The 18,866-nt window shown below is 34.4% G+C and overlaps 1 protein-coding gene across 4 annotated transcripts in view; it reads left to right on the forward strand.

Moving 5' to 3' along the window:
* Rnf13 (ring finger protein 13) overlaps positions 1–18,866 on the forward strand; it is a 148,506-nt gene that overhangs the window by 69,445 nt on the left and 60,195 nt on the right. For 3 of the 4 annotated variants that reach the window (XR_010047618.1, XM_063249168.1, XM_063249169.1), the window contains exon 5: positions 16,569–16,656. Coding sequence is in view for 3 of the 4 variants with exons in the window: in XM_063249168.1 (XP_063105238.1) it covers positions 16,569–16,656 (88 nt within the window). In the remaining variant the exon portion in view is untranslated. Of the gene's footprint in view, positions 1–16,568; positions 16,667–18,866 lie in introns of all 4 variants that reach the window. The other variant, XM_063249171.1, reaches the window with a different exon arrangement.

An 18,866-nucleotide genomic window follows, 5' to 3' on the forward strand; every position in this document is an offset into this window, starting at 1 on the left:
GAAAGAAAATGTTATAGATTGTTGTCATAGTCAAGGTTTGCAGGGAGAACAAGACAATATAGGACACTTAATTTATAGTATTATTTATGATGGTCACCCAAGGAGTCAAATACAAAGAAAGTACAGGAAGTGAGTTCACACACTGAAAACCTCAAGAATCTAGTTGAGGGCCTAGATGCCCTGGCAATTATCTTGCATGAGTTCAGCTAAAAACCTAGGGTCCATGACCATGCCTCCCACAAATACAACTGGAGGCCTAGAGCCCACAACAATGAGCCCTTTCCAGTCTGTTTCACCGATCTGCGCTGGAAGGCCTCAAAGTCAGTGGAAGCTAGAGAGTATTCCAGTGGGATGAAGGATCTGTGCCAGTAAGCTGAGGGTTTTACACAGGAGTCAGGAAGGAACAATCAAAGGATCAGAGCTCCCTCTAAAAATACCACAGCCATCCTCAGCAACCATGAGGTCGCAAACTCCTCAGACAAGGAAAACAGCTGAGTTCATATCAGGAAGCCAGCATGACAAGCTTCTGGAGATTAAGTAGCACACCATTTTCCTCTCTGGAGCCAGGAAATGATGCTCAGTGTAAGGACCAGAGCTCTCCCAAAGTGAATCACAGCCATGCTCAGCAACAAGTCCGGAGCTCCTCAAATGATAAAAGCGTAGGCATGTCAGGGAAGCCAGCATGACAAGATCCTCCAGGAGAGCCAACTGCTCCAAACCGTAACTCTGCTTCTTCAGTTCTCCCTTTGTGTTGGCAGCAGTCCTCAGGTGGGCCTCCCACACAGCACCATTGGTTCAGTTCAGCTAGTGTTAAGTTGACCACCAGTTTTCAATCCCCCACAGTTGTGTTTATGCAGATTGTAGCATAATTAAGTAGAGTAGGGAAAATAATATATCAGAACATTTCATTAACTTTATGCTTATTTTATTCAATGTCCTGGAGAATATTTCTAAAGCTACATATTAATTATCCTATTTTTCTCTGGGTCCAGATATTTCATAAAAATTGAAAAAATTTCCCAAACATGTTCTGGATTGGTCTTGTTGTGAGACTTAATATTCTAATAATAGTCTCTGATTTTTCTTTCTAGCCATGACTTTCACTGTCTCCTCTCCAGCCTTCCCGCAACATCACTAGGCATTCAAAGAGCATGCACTTTACTTTTATTTTAGTGTTACTAAGCAAGTAGATGTCCCTTTAGTAGACATTAAGTTGTAAATGACTACCTCAAGTCATTTAATATCATTATTTAGTATTTCTTGCTGTTTTCTAAATGGCCTTACAATGTGATGTATAAACTCTGCTTTTAATCTACTGCACAGTCATATTTTTAAAAACCTAGTAAAGAAATATACTCAAGAATTCTCAGAGGATGGGAGCATGTACCTGTAATCCCAGCATGTGGGAGACTGAGACAGGAGGATTGCAAAATCAAGCCTAGCCTGGACAATTTAGTAATTTAGTGAGATCTTGTCTCAAAATAAAAACTATGAAAAAGGGATGAGAATGAAGCTCAATGGGAAGCTCTGGTTTCAGTCCTCAGTACCATGTATACATATATGCATGGATTCACACGCACACACACACAGGATTTCCAAAGGATGGCAACATATCTCCCATATGGGATTCAATCAAACAGCTTTGTGTGTACTAATTCATTCATTATCAGAGTACTTTTTTTGGAAGAACTCTATGTTGATCCATATAAATGTGAGCTGGAAACTGGGTGCAGTGGGGCACACCTATAATTCCAGCACTCTGGGGGACTGAGGCAGAAGGATTGCAAGTTTGAGCCCAGCCTGAGCAATGAAGTGACTAAGCAGGACTAGGTCTCAGAAAGGAGGGAAGTTGGGGTTGTAGCTCACTGGAAAGATTGTGGATTCAATCCCAGTACTGGGGTAGGATGGGAGGGTGGTTGAATTGGACTGAAAAGTGAAATTTCAATTATCTCATATTGCCAGAACAGCCAAAACCCAGTGTATAACTAGGTGGTCAGAAGAGGCCAGGCTCCAAAACTACATAGTATCTTTGTTATGCCATGTTTTTTATTGTTGTTTTGACTGAGTGTATTTCTATGTTCTGAAACATATTATCCCCAAAAAAGTGTCCAAAAGTATATACTTATATGTTCATTTTAAAGAATAATAAAATGAAAATCTGTATATTTGCATATTTCCTACTCAATTTGAGAAATTTGTTACTTTCTAATTTGTAAACCCCCATCACACTCCATTTGTGGCACTGGAGATTAAAGCCTTGCACTGGGCTACATCCCCAGCCCTTTTTTATTTTTTATTTTGAGATAAGCTCTCTCTCACTAAGTTACTAAATTGCCGGGACTGGGCTTGAATTTACAGTTTTTCTGCCTCAGCCTCTCAGAGTGCTGGATTTATAAGCATGGGCTGCTATGCTTAGCCTAATCTATTATTTTAATCAGGCTTCATTAGACATTGTTATCAAGTAATTCCTTTAGATTTAGATCTTTTAGATATTGTAACTGATCATGTTAAACTACTGTCAGTATGTGAGCTTCATAGTGAAAGGGCTTTCTGTTTGAACTACTTCTGTATTGATTTCATGTATTTTAAATAAAATGCTATTCCATTTACTATACAGTCATCACAGAGTTTGCTTCTATCTTGTGATAGGAAAGATTCTTTGCTGAGGCCCCTAGCAGTACTGCATATTTCGTGTTTCTTTACTGTGGATTCTTTCTTTTGCTCCATTAGTCCTATTTTCTTTTTTGTTTGCTTGATCACAGCTTACAACCCATCGATATGTCTTTTCTAACCTAAGCTTCTTGGAAATACTGGGGTTTTGTTTTGTTTTGTTTTGTTTGTGAGATAGGGTCTCACTATGTAGTTCAGACTGACCTTAAACTCACTATGTAACCTAGGCTGGCCTTGAGCTCACAATGACCCACTGCCACAGTCTCCCAAGTGCTGGGATTACAGGTGTGCATCACCATGTCTGGCCTGGAATATTGGTTACACTTTGGGTGATTCTGTGCGTTGAGTTTTAAGCCTAGAACACTAGGAAAAGTGAACAGGCAGCAGAGGAGAAGTGTACTACTCAGATCGGTCACTGGGTGGCACTGAGCACTACAAGTCTCATCAACTTTGCTCCGCAAAAGTTATTTTTCAAGTTCAGTGTGAGTCCCTGTCATTGCTGGAATTTCATAGTAGGCAGATAGCAAGTACAAAGAGTTACCCTTTTGTTGCACAAAAAGTTCTTCAAAAATCTTTATTTTCAGTGTGAGTAGTTTGAACTGGAAACTCACTGTGTTAGGCTGAGAAATAATTAAGACCTAATTGGAATATGAATTCTGTCAGTCCAACAGTTTATGTGCTTTGATCAGAGCCTTCATTTTAATATTCACTTTAGTATACAACGTAGATAGCAGAATATTTTATAAATGTTTTTAGACTTAGCCATTCTAACAAACAGTTAAATATCATTAGAGTCACTAATTGTAACTGGTAAAGTTTATTATAAAGTAGGGGCTGGGGATTTAGCTCAGCGGCATAAATGCCTGCCTTGCAAGCAGGCAGTCGCGAGTTCGATCCCTGGTACCGATAAAAAGGAAAAAGACAAAAAAAAAAGTTTATTATAAAGTACATTTTTTCATTTTTGCTTCAGCTTAAGTAGGTATCAGAAATAGAAACTGGTAAAGTTCATTATAAAGTACATTTTTTCATTTTTACTTCAGCTTAAGTAGGTATCAGAAATAGACACATACACAGATTAGTCATGTTTTCTTAATGTTAGCTGCAGGACTTTAAATTTAACTATAAATTAACTAATTTATTATCTTTAGTACTATTTATGTGCTAGTATAGATACAGTATTAAATTTCACTGACATTGGCCACATTCAGAGATCTGTAACATAATGACCTTGATTTTGTGATGGTGTGTTGCATAGTGATTATTGCAATATGTGGAAAGACATCAGTCTTTTTATTCACTACAGACAACCTATAGAGCATTAAGAACTGTCTATGTGTGTGCATGTCAAACTTTTTGACTGTAACCCATAGGTAGAAATTTAACTCACAAATGTATGTGTATGTGTGTGTGTGTGTATACATAGATATATATCACATATCACATCCATACAGTAAAGTTTCATGAAGTATTGCTAACTTGTACTACCTATAATATTTTGGTAGGTGAAAAAAAATTTTTTATTTAAAAATTGATCTCACTCGGGAGTTTATTGCCTACTGGTAATGTATAATGAGCTGTAGTTTAAAAACTACTGATTTAGGTCAACTTTTACTTTGTAGAAGTGAAACCTGGTCTGGACACAAAATATGCTTTTGCTCAAGCAGTTATAAACTCACAAATTGCTTTTTATTTATTTTATATTAAATTGTATCTTGCAGTATTTAAAAATTGCTTGCCCATATACTTAACAGTTTGATTTTGAAATGGTATCATTAAGTCTATAGTTTTCTGGCTTCTTGAAATAAATTAAGTGTATTTTTCCTGTAACACAGAAGATTCTGCCAGCCCTACTGAAAATTTTTTTAATGAAATAAATTCAGTTTCCCTAAGCATAAGTAAATATGTGGTGGTTGTGTGCCATTTTCAAAAGGTCAGCCTTTACAGAACACACTTTAAGAAAAGGGAACGTGTCTTTGTACCTTCTAACAGGATGTCACAGTACTTCAGTGTTAAAATACATATTTTTGACAGTTTTTTTTTTTTGGAAGTTTTATGTACTTAATTTCTCTTTATAAAGAGAATGATTCTCACCAGGTTTAGTCCTTTGTTTCTGTACTTCTGAGAAGAAGGAGGCTGTAATGATTGTAGTCCACCAGTTACTAAGCATAGTCAGGAAGTAATATGTGTCACTTAACATTAAGAACGGAAAGGCAGTTACAGTCTGTTCATGCTGATACATAAGTAATTGGAAAAGGTCATTTCATATTTGTTGCCCTTTTGTTGAGAAAGCGGGGAAAATGCAAAATATATTAGGAATGCTTTTATCCACAATGACTAAAATAAAAGTTTTTAGGTTTTCTTTTTAAAGGGCATCTACTACGGAAATTTCATTTTTGTGGCTTACATCTTTCAAATAGAGAATAAACATTTAACTTAGTTGCAGATTAGTTTAAACAACTTGTTTATGTGACAGATATTTTCCTAGGATTGAGATACATACAAATAAGCACAATTGTTACTTAAGGAGCATAAAGTCTGACATTCCGAATGCTTAAAATGTGGTACAATCAGTAATTTTCTAGTAATTAATGTTTTACCAGGAAGCATAAATGAAACAGTCTTTCATTAATTTCAAAGTAGTCTTTTAAAATATAAAATTTATTTTTTTCTATTGTGGTTTCTTTTTAATGTTAAGTCCAACAGGATTTTAGTTTTTGAGAACATTGTGAAGTTAATCTATGTTTTTTTATTCATGAACCATGCTCATGAATGAAGATGAAAACTATGCTCATAATTGAGAATTATTCTACTTAAATTATGTGAAGCTGACTTAATGAAAATGTTGGTATCAGGTTGTTAGTAGTACCTGCCTGGATATTAAAAAATAATACCCTCAAGACAAAAACTTGTGTTTTAATTTATAACAAGGATGAAAACATAGGTATCCTGCTTGTTTTTCATTTTATTTTAAAATTTCGTATTTTATGTGTCTACTACAGCAACATTCTTTTATATGTCCACAGTTGTTACTGAGGAAATTTAATACTGATAAATACGGTTTTTGTTTGTTTGAGACAGGGTCTCACTGTGTAGTCCAGACTGGTCTTGAAGTCATTATTAGCTGAGGCTAGCCTTGAACTCACAGCAATCATGCTGCCTCAGGCTCTCAAGTGCCTCAGCTTCTCAAGTGCACAATTACAGGCACATACCATAGCCATCTTGATAAATAATGTTGCATAATGTTTTTAGCACATTTAAACTTCGTAATTGTCTCCAAAATACCCGTTCCTTACAGATGTTTTTAAACCATTTCAATATTCAGTCATGAAATATACATTGAGTTTAGTTGTCATTTCTCTTTGAATCTGCAATATGTCTTGATCTTTTCTCCTTTTATACCTTTGTGTTTCTGTTTAGTAAATTTCTGTTATGTTATCTTCAGATCTTTTCTTCTGCATTGTCTGTCTTTTCAGCTTATCCAGCAAACTTTTCATCTTGTAAGAGTTTTCTCTAGAAGTTTCATTTGAATTTTAAAAATATGTTTATGTATGTTTATCTCATTTCTCGAAGCATTAATGTTTGCAATTCCCTTCAGTTCTTTTTAAAAAAGTTTTTTCCTTCAATTCTTTGAACCTATTTATAATTGATATATTTATATATTATGAGTATAACTTATATTTTATAGTGCCTGTTTTAAAATTTTTTTCTGCAATTCCATACCAGTGTCATTTCTGGATGTTTCTATTAACTGGTTTTTCTTCTGATTATGGGTCACATTGTCCTACTTCTTTGTAGTGCTCAAGTAAGTTTTGATTGGTTGCTGAATATTGTGCTGTCATATGTCTGGGTTTTGCTGTTTTTAAGGAACACTAATTTTGTTTTGGCTGACAAATTACTTGCAGATGAGCGGAGTATCTTTTGAAGCTTATTTTGAAAGTTACAGCTACAGCCCCGACTTACCCTCTTTTTGAGACACAGTCTTACTAAGTCACTGTATGGGTCAGGCTGGACTTAAACTTGTGATCCTTATTCCTCAGTCTCCCAGAGTGCTGGGATTACAGGCGTGCCCCACTGCACCCAATTTCCAGTTTACATTTATATAGGCCTCCATAGCTGATCAAGAGTAGCCTTTGTTGTAGACTATCATTTTAGCTACTCTCCTGATAATGCATGACCCTTTTTGTGTGTCCTCTGAATGCTGTAGATGTTGAAGGAAGTTTTCTCTCTTTCACCAGTGAATACTTAAACTTTTCTTGACTGAATTCATTTTAAACTCTCTAAAAACAATGTCATTTGTCTACAGAGATAATTTTACTTTTCAACCTGGATGCCTTTTATTTCATTTTCTTGCCTGATTTCTTGCCTGGCTAGAGCCTTCTTTGCAATGTTGGATAGAAATGTGAGAGTGAAGTCCTTATTTTTGTGGATTTTTTTTTTTTTTAATAGGGACTCCCTGTGTAGTTCAGGTTGGCCTTGAACTCACTGTTCAGCCTGGGCTGACCACAAACTCACAGCAGTCCTCTTGCCTCAGCAGCCTGTATGCTGGATTACAGGCATGTGCCATCACATCTGACTTTAGTCTTAAATAAAAAGCATTCATTCGTTTACTCTCAAGTACGGTATTAGTTGGAGATGTTTTTTGTAGATGCTCTTTATCATGTTGTGGAACTTTCCTTTTGTTTCTCTCTATTTTTAGTCATGCAAGGACATTGATTTTTCTCAGGTACACAGTAAAACACATTCTGTGTTTTTTTTTTTAATTTTCATTTTAATTTTTTAATTTCCTTTACTGGGAATCAAACCAGGAGCTTTTTACTGCTGAGGTACAGGCCCAGCTCCTTTAATTTTTTACTAGTTACCCAGGCAGGCCTCAAACTCGCATTGCTCCTGCTTCATCTTCCCCCAGTGTGCAGACTACAGACTACCACACTCAGCTGTTCTGTAAGTTTTGGTGTTTTACTTTTGTCTGCGTCTCAGGGTATTTACAATTTCTCGTTGAGCTTTTTTTTTTTTTTTTTTTTTTTTTTTTTTTTTTTTTTGAGACAGGGTCTCACTATGCAGTTCAGGCTGGCTTTGAGTTCACTTCTTAGCCCAGGATGGCCTCAAACTCACAGTGATCCCCTGTGTCAGAGTGCTGGGATTACAGGCATCAGCATGCCCAGCTTGTGTTTTTTTTTTAATTGTTAGTTATTTAGGAGTGTGCTGCTTAATTTTACCATACTTGTGAATGTTCCAGTGATGCTGACTTTAATTTCACTGTTATACTTGAAAAATATCCTTTGTGTGATTTTAATACTGTAAAAATTTTAAAAGGGTATTTTATGGCATCAATGTGTTATATCTTAAAGAATGTGCACTTGAGAAGAATGTTTTATTTTGCAGGTGTTGGGTGGAATGTCCTATAGATGTCTGTTACATCTAGATGATTTATATCTGGCTCAAATGTTCTGTTTCATTGTCACTCTTCTGATGAGTTCTAATTTTGAGAATAGACTGTTGAAATCTACAACTGCTATTGTTGAATTGTGCATTTCTCCCTTTTAATTCTCTCAGTTTCTGCTTCATGTATTTTGGAGGTGTGTAGTTAGGTGTATATAGCTGCTATGTTTCTTTGTCTTACTACTAAGCCTTTGTCTTAAATTCAGTGTTGTAATGTATATGTGGTGTATTTTTTCTTTCCATTTACTTTCAACCTATTTGTGTCTTTGAGTTGGGTACGATGAGTGGTGTTACAGACAGCATATGTGTATGGGTCATGTTTTAAATCCATTCTTCGATCTTTGGCTTAAACACTTAATCTATTTACACTTTATGTAATTACAAGATATGATTTACATTTTTTTCTGTCTTGTTTTCTGTGTATCTTAAATTTATTTTCATCATTCCTGCATTCTTTGTGTTAAATATGTATTTTTTTAGCATACCTTTAAAGTTTGTTTGTTTTTTGTGTATTTGTGAGTTATTTTGAAAATGGTTCCTCTGAGTATTATAATTCTCATCTTGAACAATGTAAATAAGCTTAATACTAATGCAATTTAAATAATAACACAAAAACTTTATTCCAATATACCTTCACACTGTTTCTCTTTCGTTGTACTATTATTTTCTATAAAATACATCTTTGAATGTTATTAGCACATTGTTTTCTGTGGGTGGTTTTCAAACCTGATATGAGAAGAAAAGTTACAAGCCAAAATATCTTTATATCATTCTCATAATAACTGTGTAGTTATATTTACTAATGTTTGTTCAATGTTTACTAATGTTGGTTCAAATTACTATCTCCCCATCATTCATTTCATACCCTAATACTGCTTGGAGGGACATTGACAGAGTGTTATTCATATTTATTCTCTCCTCTCTACTCCACTCCACTCCGCTCCTCCCCTGCCCTGCCCTGCCCTGCCCTCTCCCCTCCCCTCCCTTCCCCTCCTCTCCTCTCTTTTTCATTTGGGTTTTTTTATCTGCCAGTACTTTAATTTTACCTGAGTTCTTTGGAGGAATATTTGATTAGATATAGAATTCCAAACAATTATTTCTTCTTTTACTCTGTTTGTAAATCCATCTAAGTAGATGATTATGCTAGCTCGCAAACGCTGTCCTACTTATGTTACTTCATCTGTATTCTTGTGCACATCCTTTTCCCATCTTTGTCCTTTTTCACAAGGCCAGATGTTTAATACAGTGTTGAACAGAGGCAGTGAGAGGACTATTATCTTGTTGGAATTATGAAGAAGAAAAACAGTCAATCTTTCACCAGCAAATAGAATATTATCTATAGGATATTTGGTAAATAACACTATTAATGGAAAATATTTTAAAATACCAATTTAAAATATGAACCTAAGTTCACACTTGGCCAGGAGAGTAGATATGGAACAAACATACTTTAGTCATGAAGGTATCCAATGTCTAAATTCAAGAAAAGTTAATTACTCTTACTGGTGGTTAAAATTCAAAATACATTTTAAAATAGATGTATTTTTAAATTTATACTTAAGCCAAAGTACAGTAGTTGAATTTCCCCAATATATATATATTTTTTTCTTACTTCTGTTTTTACATGTTTTACTAAAGAAAATTATGGTGTAACTAAAATTTCCTTCTAAGCCACATATATTTTATCCTTTATGAAATACAATCTGATATATTTCAGTGTATTTTCTCACTTCCCAGTTAAAATAAATGACCTTTTTATACATACAATAATAAAAATGTTGAAGTCATGAACTAAACTTAAGATTTTAATATCCTAAAAGTTGGATGAAAGTTTAAAAAAAGGGGGTTGGGTGACTTGGGCTCAGTGTAAAAGCCCTGGGCTCAATCCCCTGTACAAAATAAAAGTATATTTAAAAAGTCAGCTGTTCTTTTCTAAAACACACTTTGCCCTCATCTGATATCAGTATCCTCATCACATTGGTGAGATACACGTACAGTGCTAATGGAATGTCACCTATGTGCTTGTCAGAAGTTGTCTGTTTTTTCACAGTTGTTCAAACGTTTCAAATTATTCTCCAAGCAAGAAAAAGGTAGCACTGGGATTCAGATAAAAGTTTTTGGAACTTTGAATGCAGATTTGCATTTCAAATGAAAAAATATTGTGTGTCTTAGTTTATTTCAGCATTCAGATTGCTACCTGATACAGTTGGATTTTTGTTTTGATTTACCCCCTACACACTGGAACATTTTATTTCCTATTTTACAATATCTGTTATACATTTTGGTCCTTATTTATACTTTCAGTTTTTCATACCAGAGAAACAATGTGATATTTATACATGTGTGTCCAATTTATTTCATTTAAGAGTATGGTCTCAAGGTGCATTCATTTAGCTAGAAATGTCTCACGCTTACCCTTTTTATGAAAGAGTAGTATTCTGTTGTTTAGAAAAGCTACATCTTCTTTATCCATTGTTCAGTTGATGGACATTTAGGCTATTCTCAAAATTTAGCTACTACACACTGTGCTGCACCTATAAACATAGGTGTACATATGTCACTGTGCTATGATGCTTTTAATTCTTTTGGGAAATCACAAGAAGGGATAGTTTGAATCGAACCTGTATTCCTAGTTTTTTTAATGGTCTCCATACTGGTTGATAAGACTGATAATGTCTTTCCTACCACACAGGTGTTTCCAAAGTCTTTCACTCAGGAAAGTCATCTGTGTTGCATTTTTACCATGCTTGCAGGCGTGTAGCCTAGTCGAGAGCAAGTCTCTGTATGGTAACTAATCTTTCCAGAGTGACAATGGAGTACGCTTAGCTGAGTTTGTGTATGTTAAAGGGTAGTAAAGGAGATTGAAGACTGCAGAAAAGGTAAAAACATGAATGGAATGTTTTATTAGAAGTTTATTTGACAAATGACTCTACAAGTATACATCCTGAAACGCCTTCAAAGTACTGTATTATCCCTTTCCTTCACTCTCTCTGACTTTGTTAAAATATTTTAATGTTTTAAAAAATTTTAGTAGCAATGATAACCTATCACAATGAATGTACCAGAACTAATAGTTATTTGATGTGTGCCAGGCACTAAGTGCTACTTTGGCACTTTTTGTGTACATTAATTACTTAATTCTAATATACCTTTAAAATAGATATATTACAGTAACTTTACAGAAGTTTCTTTTTTTGGGGGGTATCAGGAATTTTACAGAAATTTCTTGTATAGGTTTATATATATATAACAAAAGCGAGATTGTTGTTTTGAACATCTTTTCATGAATCATTTTTCCTTTTTTTGCTTTCCTCTTTGCATATGAAAAATTTCTCCTGTTTCCACTATTAACCCATAAAAGTGATTCCCTCCCTTTTATACTTCAATTTGTTGAGTTATAATTCAAGTCTCATAAAATCTGCCATAAATATTTTAACTCACAGCCTTTTCATCCTCTAAGTTTCTATAAATCTACTCCAATATTTCAACAAATTTCTTGGTATGTACTATTTTATTTGTAGATTTAATTTGCCCAAAGAATTTTAGGATTAATGTTATCTGTTAGTGCTTTCATAAGTTCCCTTTTCAGGCATTTGTAAAATACTAAATAAGACCGTATTTCCCTGAAAATAAGACCTAACTGGAAAATAACCAGCCTTGAAAATTAGAGATCAAAAATGCTGGCTCTGACCACTTTGTCCTACCTGTCATTACAGAGTGGCCAGCAAGCAAGAGAAGAGTGAGTGGTAATCTTTTGCCTGACACTGGCATCACCATGGTAACAACCTGCATCTGTTTTCCAGTTAGGTCTTATTTTGAGAGAAACACAGGATCAATAATCCTGGATCTCATCCTGCAACACTGGAAAACCCCGTTGTGTTAGATTTTCACCATTACAACAAATACCTGAGATAATTGACTTATAATAGAAAAAGTTTATTTTTGTTCACAGTTTGAAAGGTTTCGGTGTATGGTCTTTTAACCATGTTTTTGAGCCGGTGCTGGAGTAAATCATGAAGTAAACCATGGATCGAGCTAGTTACCTCATGGTGGCCAGAAAGTAGAGAGAGAGGGCAAGAAGTGGAGACCAGTGTTCTCAAATCCCTTTTGAGGGCATCCTTCAACCACCCCGCCCCCCACTTTTGAGGGCACCTCAATATCCTAAGACCCCTCACTAAACCCCGCCTCTTATTCAGGTTTCTATCACCTTCTGATTGTGCTAAGCTAAGGAACAAGCCTTTATTTAATACGTGGATCTTTGGGGGAAATTCTAAGCCACCAGTGCTTCTCCACCTGGTCAGATGGTGTTTGAATCTCAGCTCTGCCTCAGCGTCACCTTAGGCACACTTGTTTTTAGAATACAGAAAAGAATATCTACATCACAGAGTTATATTGAATATTGGAGATAATGAGTATAAATCTCTATCAGATGGAGGTTTCTGTTATTCACATAGCTTTTGTTTAGGAGCTTTGTTATGTTTTATCAATGGTTTCCCCAACTCCTCATGTTTATTAAGGTATCTCTATTTATCCTGAGTGTAATCCCAGCACTCTGGGAGGCTGAAGCAGGACAATCATAATTTAAAAACATCCTGGACAACTTTGTGACCTAACAAGACCCTGTCTTAAAAAGTGAAAAAACAAACAAAAAACAGGCTCAGGATATAGCTCAATGTGAAGGCTCAGGATTTGATCCCAAATTCCCTCCTCCATCTTTCTGTATGATCATCTTGCTAGCCCAGTAACAACTTCTTTTTTTATTATTTTTTTTGGAATAAAGGATATTTTGTTAGTGTTAGTATTATGAATTTGTTCAGACTAGAAATAAGATGAACCATTGTATCATCATGCCTTTCAGAACGTGTCTGTTGACTCTTCTATTAGAAGGCTGCTATCTACTAACAGACTGGCTATTTTTAATAACAAGCTTATTTCTTAAAAGTCTTGGTTAGATGCCACCTGGTCTTCATAATTCAGTTACATCTGATTTGCCGATTAGATGTAAAATATTCAGTACATTAGTATAATTTGAGCTAATAGCTCTGATCAGTCTTCTTAAAAAGACAGATTGGCAATACATTTCAGAAGGCTTTTTAATGCAATTTTCAGTTTTGATGGCTGTTTTGGATTTAGGTTTTTGTTCACAATGCGAGCTTTTTATTCATGAATCTGTGAGTTCTTTGCTTCTATCTGACACCATGTGTTTGAGGTTGCATTTTATGAATGCGAATCCTTGCACATGATTACTAGATGATTTAGATTTTATTTCTGCCTCATGTATTCTTAAAAATACCAGCTGCTGCTCAGTTGAAAATGTAATTTAATTTGACTGACACATGAATTTTATAGTTCCTAAACATGAATATCTTTTCCTTGTTTGTATTCATAAGACTGTTGGTCCATATGTTAATGTGTTCCTTGATTTAATTTTATTTCTTTATTTTAAAAACCAATAAAAACAACAACAAAACCTTGGAGAAAGCTGTACTTGTTAAGTTTTTGAAAATATGCTTCTTTTTTTTTTTTTTTCCTTTTGGAGTTTATACTTAAGCTCACAGAATTCTTTCCCATTTTAGTAGTTTCCCAAACCTTCTGTTCTAGAAATGTTTTTGTTTTGTTAGCAGACATTTTTCTTTTAATAGTGATACAATTTTATGTTGTAATTATGAAACAATTGCTTTTTTTCTCTTTTTTTTTTTCTTTTAAGATAGTTCTCACAATGTAGTTCCAGCTGTCCTTGAGCTCATTATGTAGCGTAGGCTGGCCTCAAACTGCCAATGATCCTCCTGCCTCAACCTCCCAAGTGATAGGATTACAGATGTGTGCTACCACTCTTGGCCTAACAAGTGCATTTTGGATATGTTAAAGAAATGTTTCTTCTCAGTTGCTTGGTACAGTGTTAAGAATCCATTGACCCAGTTTGTGATGGCACATGCGAGCCCAGCCTGAACAGGTTAGGGACTTAGCAAAACTCAATCTCAAAATAAAAATAAAGAAAGGGCTAGAGATGTATCACAATGTGAAGGTGTTGGATCCAATCCCAATTCTGAAACCAGAAGCAAGCAAAAACAAAACCTAATGGTCAGCTTCAGTTACACACTTTTCATATTGTTGTAAATTCATTCACTTACCTTGATAGATCTTAATCACTTGTGAGTGAGAAAGTATCTTACAAAATCGGTGATTGCTGTGTCTCTTCTTGCTAGAAAAGCTCATAGACAAGTACAAGAGATTTAAGGACCTTCTGAAGTATGTATGATATAACACAGTATGCACAAATACAATATATGATATGTGATCCTGAAGAAAAATGTTTATAAATAAAGATTGAGCTGGGCTCGGTGGCACACTCCTATAATTCCAGCATTTGGGAGGCTAAGGCAGGAGGATCATTGTAAGTTTGAGGCTAGACTAGGCTACATAGTGAGACTTTGTCTCAAAAAGACAAAATATAAGATCCAAAATGTATGATGGATGTTGTGATAATGGAAGGGAAAGAAAGTGCTCTAAAGGATATAACTAAAGGTATGTATGTTTAAGTGTGCAAGATACATAACCATACTACTAAGTTTTTGTTGGTTTATCAAATAGAATAATTTGTACTGTCGATTGTCTACTTTTTATGCTTTGATTTTATAACTTGAACAACTACTTTTAAGATAACAGTATATAGTTTATCAACTAGTGATTTCTTACTGTTATTTTTTTTGAAATTCTGTATTATTTCTACCCTTCTTTGTTTTACTTTGTTTCTCTAAATAAAAAAGACAAAAAAATTAATTAATTAAAATAAAATTAAGATTGATGCACTGTAAGCAATGAGCACTTATTGTGGAACAGGGCACCAGACAGTGTGCACGCTTTATTCATGGAGGTGATGTGGAATTTGAAGGCCTGGTAGGCATTCAGAAGAGAAACCTGTTCTAAGCAGAGACAGTAGTATGAGCAGATACATAAGAGTGAGAGAGCATTTGACCTGTTCAGGTATCCATGAATACGAAGATCTCCATAAGGATAATGACAGTTTCTGATTGCCCTGTGAGTTCTGTATTGTGTCTAACACACAATATCTTGCTTGTAATGCAAGCGCAACAAATACTTCTAGAATTCAACTACAGTTTTAAATTTTCTCTATGTCCTAACATGATACATTCATGTTTTCATACGTTTGCATATATGTCTTTTTACAGTGACAGAAGGTTAAGTTTTGTACTTTCAGTGAAGATTTGCTTAAAAATAATTAGCTTTAAGGTGAAATTTAGAATTTTCTGTTAGCAGGATATAACTATTAATACCAATCTCACGTTGTATTTCCTAAGTTGTGTCTATGAAAAAAGATGCTTCTTGGATGTAAAAAGAAACGTGTCTCTTCAGTTAATTGGTTAACTTTTTGAGAGCAGTTAAAAATGATCTTGCAGCTGGGCATGTGGTGCACACCTGTAATCCCATCACTCAGGAGGCTGAGGCAGGAGAATTGATGTGAGTTTGAAGACAGCCTGGGCTATCTAGTGAATTCAGGGCCAGTCTCACCTACATAGTGAGATTCTGTCTCAAAAAAGCGAAAAAAAATTCACTGAAACATCAGATAGGTTTTTGTTTAAATAAAAGCTAAGTGAAGTCTTATGGCTATGACAATATAATAATATATGTTTATGTGTAATATAGAAGAAATAAGAACTTATAATATTCTTTTTAAAATACATATTTCTTAATGCTTATTAATTTTACAGACTGTTAGATTTCAGTGTGGTGTTTTCGTACATGGCCATATGTTGGTTGTATTCGTCCCCTCATTCTTTTTATATTCTTCTGCCTCCTGCACCTTATTCTCTTCCTCGTATCCAGCTGTATTCTTACAGTGCTAAAGTGACTGTTTTACAGAAACAGAAAAAGTTAAATGGCTATATAGAACCAGAGTAAGTAACTTGAGGCTGGAGGTATTTTTTAATTTCTTCAAAGCTTCGAAAAAGAGTTTTTAAAAAACCTGATGATCAAGCTAAAAATAAATTGTGTTTATTTGACACATTTGTATGTGTTAGGAATGATATTAAGCATTTTAAAGTATTCTTTGCATATGATAAACACATTGATGTCATTCCTATTTTAAATTTAGGAAACAGTTTTAAAAATGAAAACAGTTTGCCTCAGTTTATTTCATTAAGAAATAGCAGGTCTCTCTGTTCACAGGTAGATAGAATTTTAATGTTTGAGCTTGTGTCCCTGTCCTTCATTTGCTTCTGACTTGGCTAAATACCGTGAAAGAAATCAGGACGATATCTAAAGAAATCTTTGATAGTGAATTGTAAACATGTTGTTTGAAGAGCACCCAAGGTTTATGACATAATTGTAGTTATGTACATAATAGTTCTAGCTAAATGCCATATACTTGCTGATACTTACTGAGGCTGAAGGACATTATGAAAACATTGTCTTCTTCATAAATGTTTTCTGATTTTTAGGTTTTAAATGCACAGAGAGCAGGATACAAAGCAGCCATTGTTCACAATGTTGATTCTGAGGACCTCATTAGCATGGGATCCAACGACAGTAAGTACAGGTATCACTTTTCTTCTCTCCTGTTCATCAGATCATTAGAAACTAAAAGTGAACAGATTTTCCTTCTCTTATTACTTGCTTAAACAAGAAAAATTTCTTCTCTACCCGATAATTCCAAATTCTTAATTCTCTTGGGGTGGTTTTATTCAAAAGTCCATATGATTGACTTGTTCTTTTCTGAACACTTAAGGTGTTTTTTTGTTTGTTTTGCTAATGTGTTTTATTTATTCTTCAGAATGTTTTTATTTTATTTTTTGGCCCTAAGGATCAAACTCATGACCTCATGCTTGCCAGGCAGGCACTTATGCCACTGAGCTAAATCCCCAGGCCCAAGAATATTAAATTTTAGAATTCATAGATATACTGAATGGCTACTATGATTTGGTGGACTTTCAAAGCCACATAACTTGTGCTATCATGTATGTTGTTTATTGACATTAAATTGACTTGTCTATAGTTTTTCATTTGAAAGGGCAATATCTTTTCTTACTCTCTACTTTTGTTTTTCTTTTAATGCATACAATGCTATCTCTTGCTACTAAATTTCAGCAATTTATATATCTAAGGTAGTGCTTGGAAGAAAGAGTAACCATAAACCTATGGAATCGTGTGATACACTGAAGTTATTTAGCATCCTAAATAACTTTGTCCCCAATAACAAATGCTTTATATTCCTTGACAAAAAGTCTTCTCAGCCTTGAGGAAATTTTTAAAAAATTGTTTGTCCTTTTTATCCCTGAGATAATGAGGCAAAATTATGTTAAAAATGAAATGAATCTCTTTTTTTTTTTTTTGTATTTTAAGTTACTTTTTAAAATAACTCATTGAATCTTTTTCACTGTAGAATCTATTAAGTGACTAAGATGTTCTGGTATTCAGGAGCAGTTTGATAACTCTTACATGAGAAATATAAGACTTACTAGATCAAGAGAATTTACTTGTCCAGTTAATATTGTTGGTACTCCAAATGTTTCTCTAAGTGTTAAGTGATACATGTAAACATAAAAGGTATACATATTAATATGGTAACATATTGATGCATGTACTATAAAAAGTTTCTGATGTTTAAATCAGATTAACCTTATCTATCTCATGAAACATTTATGATCTCCTTGTGGTGAAAAACTTTTCAAAATCTTTTTCAGATTTTTGAAATGTACCATAGAGTACATTATTATCAATTATAGTCACTGCACCGCAGTCGCACACCAAAACTTCTTGCTGTGCTAAGTATAAATTAGTACATGTTAATCAACCTTTCCCAATTTTGTCCTCCTCTGCCACCCTCCACAGCCTCTGCTAATAACCACTCTATGCCCAATTTCTATGAGATTTGTCTTTCTGTGCCTGAGTAATTTCACTTAGCATAATGATCTCCAGTTCACCCATGTTGTTAGAAATTGATAGGACTTGATTTTATTTTTATATGGCTGACTAGTATTCCACTGTATCTAGGCATTACATTTTCTTCATCCATTCATAAGTTAATGAATGGGAAGTAGGTTGTTTCAATTCTTGGCTATTGTAAATAGTGCTGTAATCAACATGAAAGGGCCAATGATTCTTCAGTATGCAGATTTTATTCTTTTGGCAATAACCCAGTAAGGCGACTGCTAATTCTATTTTAATTTTTTGAGAAACCTCCATACTATTTTCCATTATGGCTATACTAATTTATATTTCCATTAACAGTGTGCACTGGTTCCCTTTTTTCCCTGTCTTCTCTGGTACTTGTCTTCTTGTCTTTTTGCTAATAGCCATTCTGACTAAAGTGAGTTAGTACCTCACTGAGATTTTGATACATGTTTCCTCAGTGATACTGTACATAGTGTCATATACCTGTTGGCCATTTGTATGTGTTTGTGAGGAATGTCTATTTGGGTTTATTGTGTATTTTTAATCAGTTTTGTTTGTTTGTTCTGTTGTTGCTTCTTACATATTGTCAATATCAATACTGTGCATGTCAAAGGCATTGATATCCAGAAGAGATTGATATTCAGAGTCTGTTGACATCACGTATCTGTTTACTTTGTTGATTGTTCCTTTTGGTATACAGGAGGTAGGGCAAATTTGACATATTTTTCAATATTACCTTTAAAAATAATACCTTTAAAAAATTATCTCAGCTTAAGCATCAGAACTTGCAGTGAGTATCTGATTGTGTGGCTCATAATCTTCAGAATTGGGTCATTGAAGGAGTT

The sequence above is a fragment of the Cavia porcellus genome, unplaced genomic scaffold, assembly GCF_034190915.1.
Source record: "Cavia porcellus strain 051 isolate PalLab524CR breed Dunkin Hartley unplaced genomic scaffold, mCavPor4.1 scaffold_5, whole genome shotgun sequence".
In the NCBI taxonomy this organism is placed as follows: domain Eukaryota; kingdom Metazoa; phylum Chordata; class Mammalia; order Rodentia; family Caviidae; genus Cavia; species Cavia porcellus.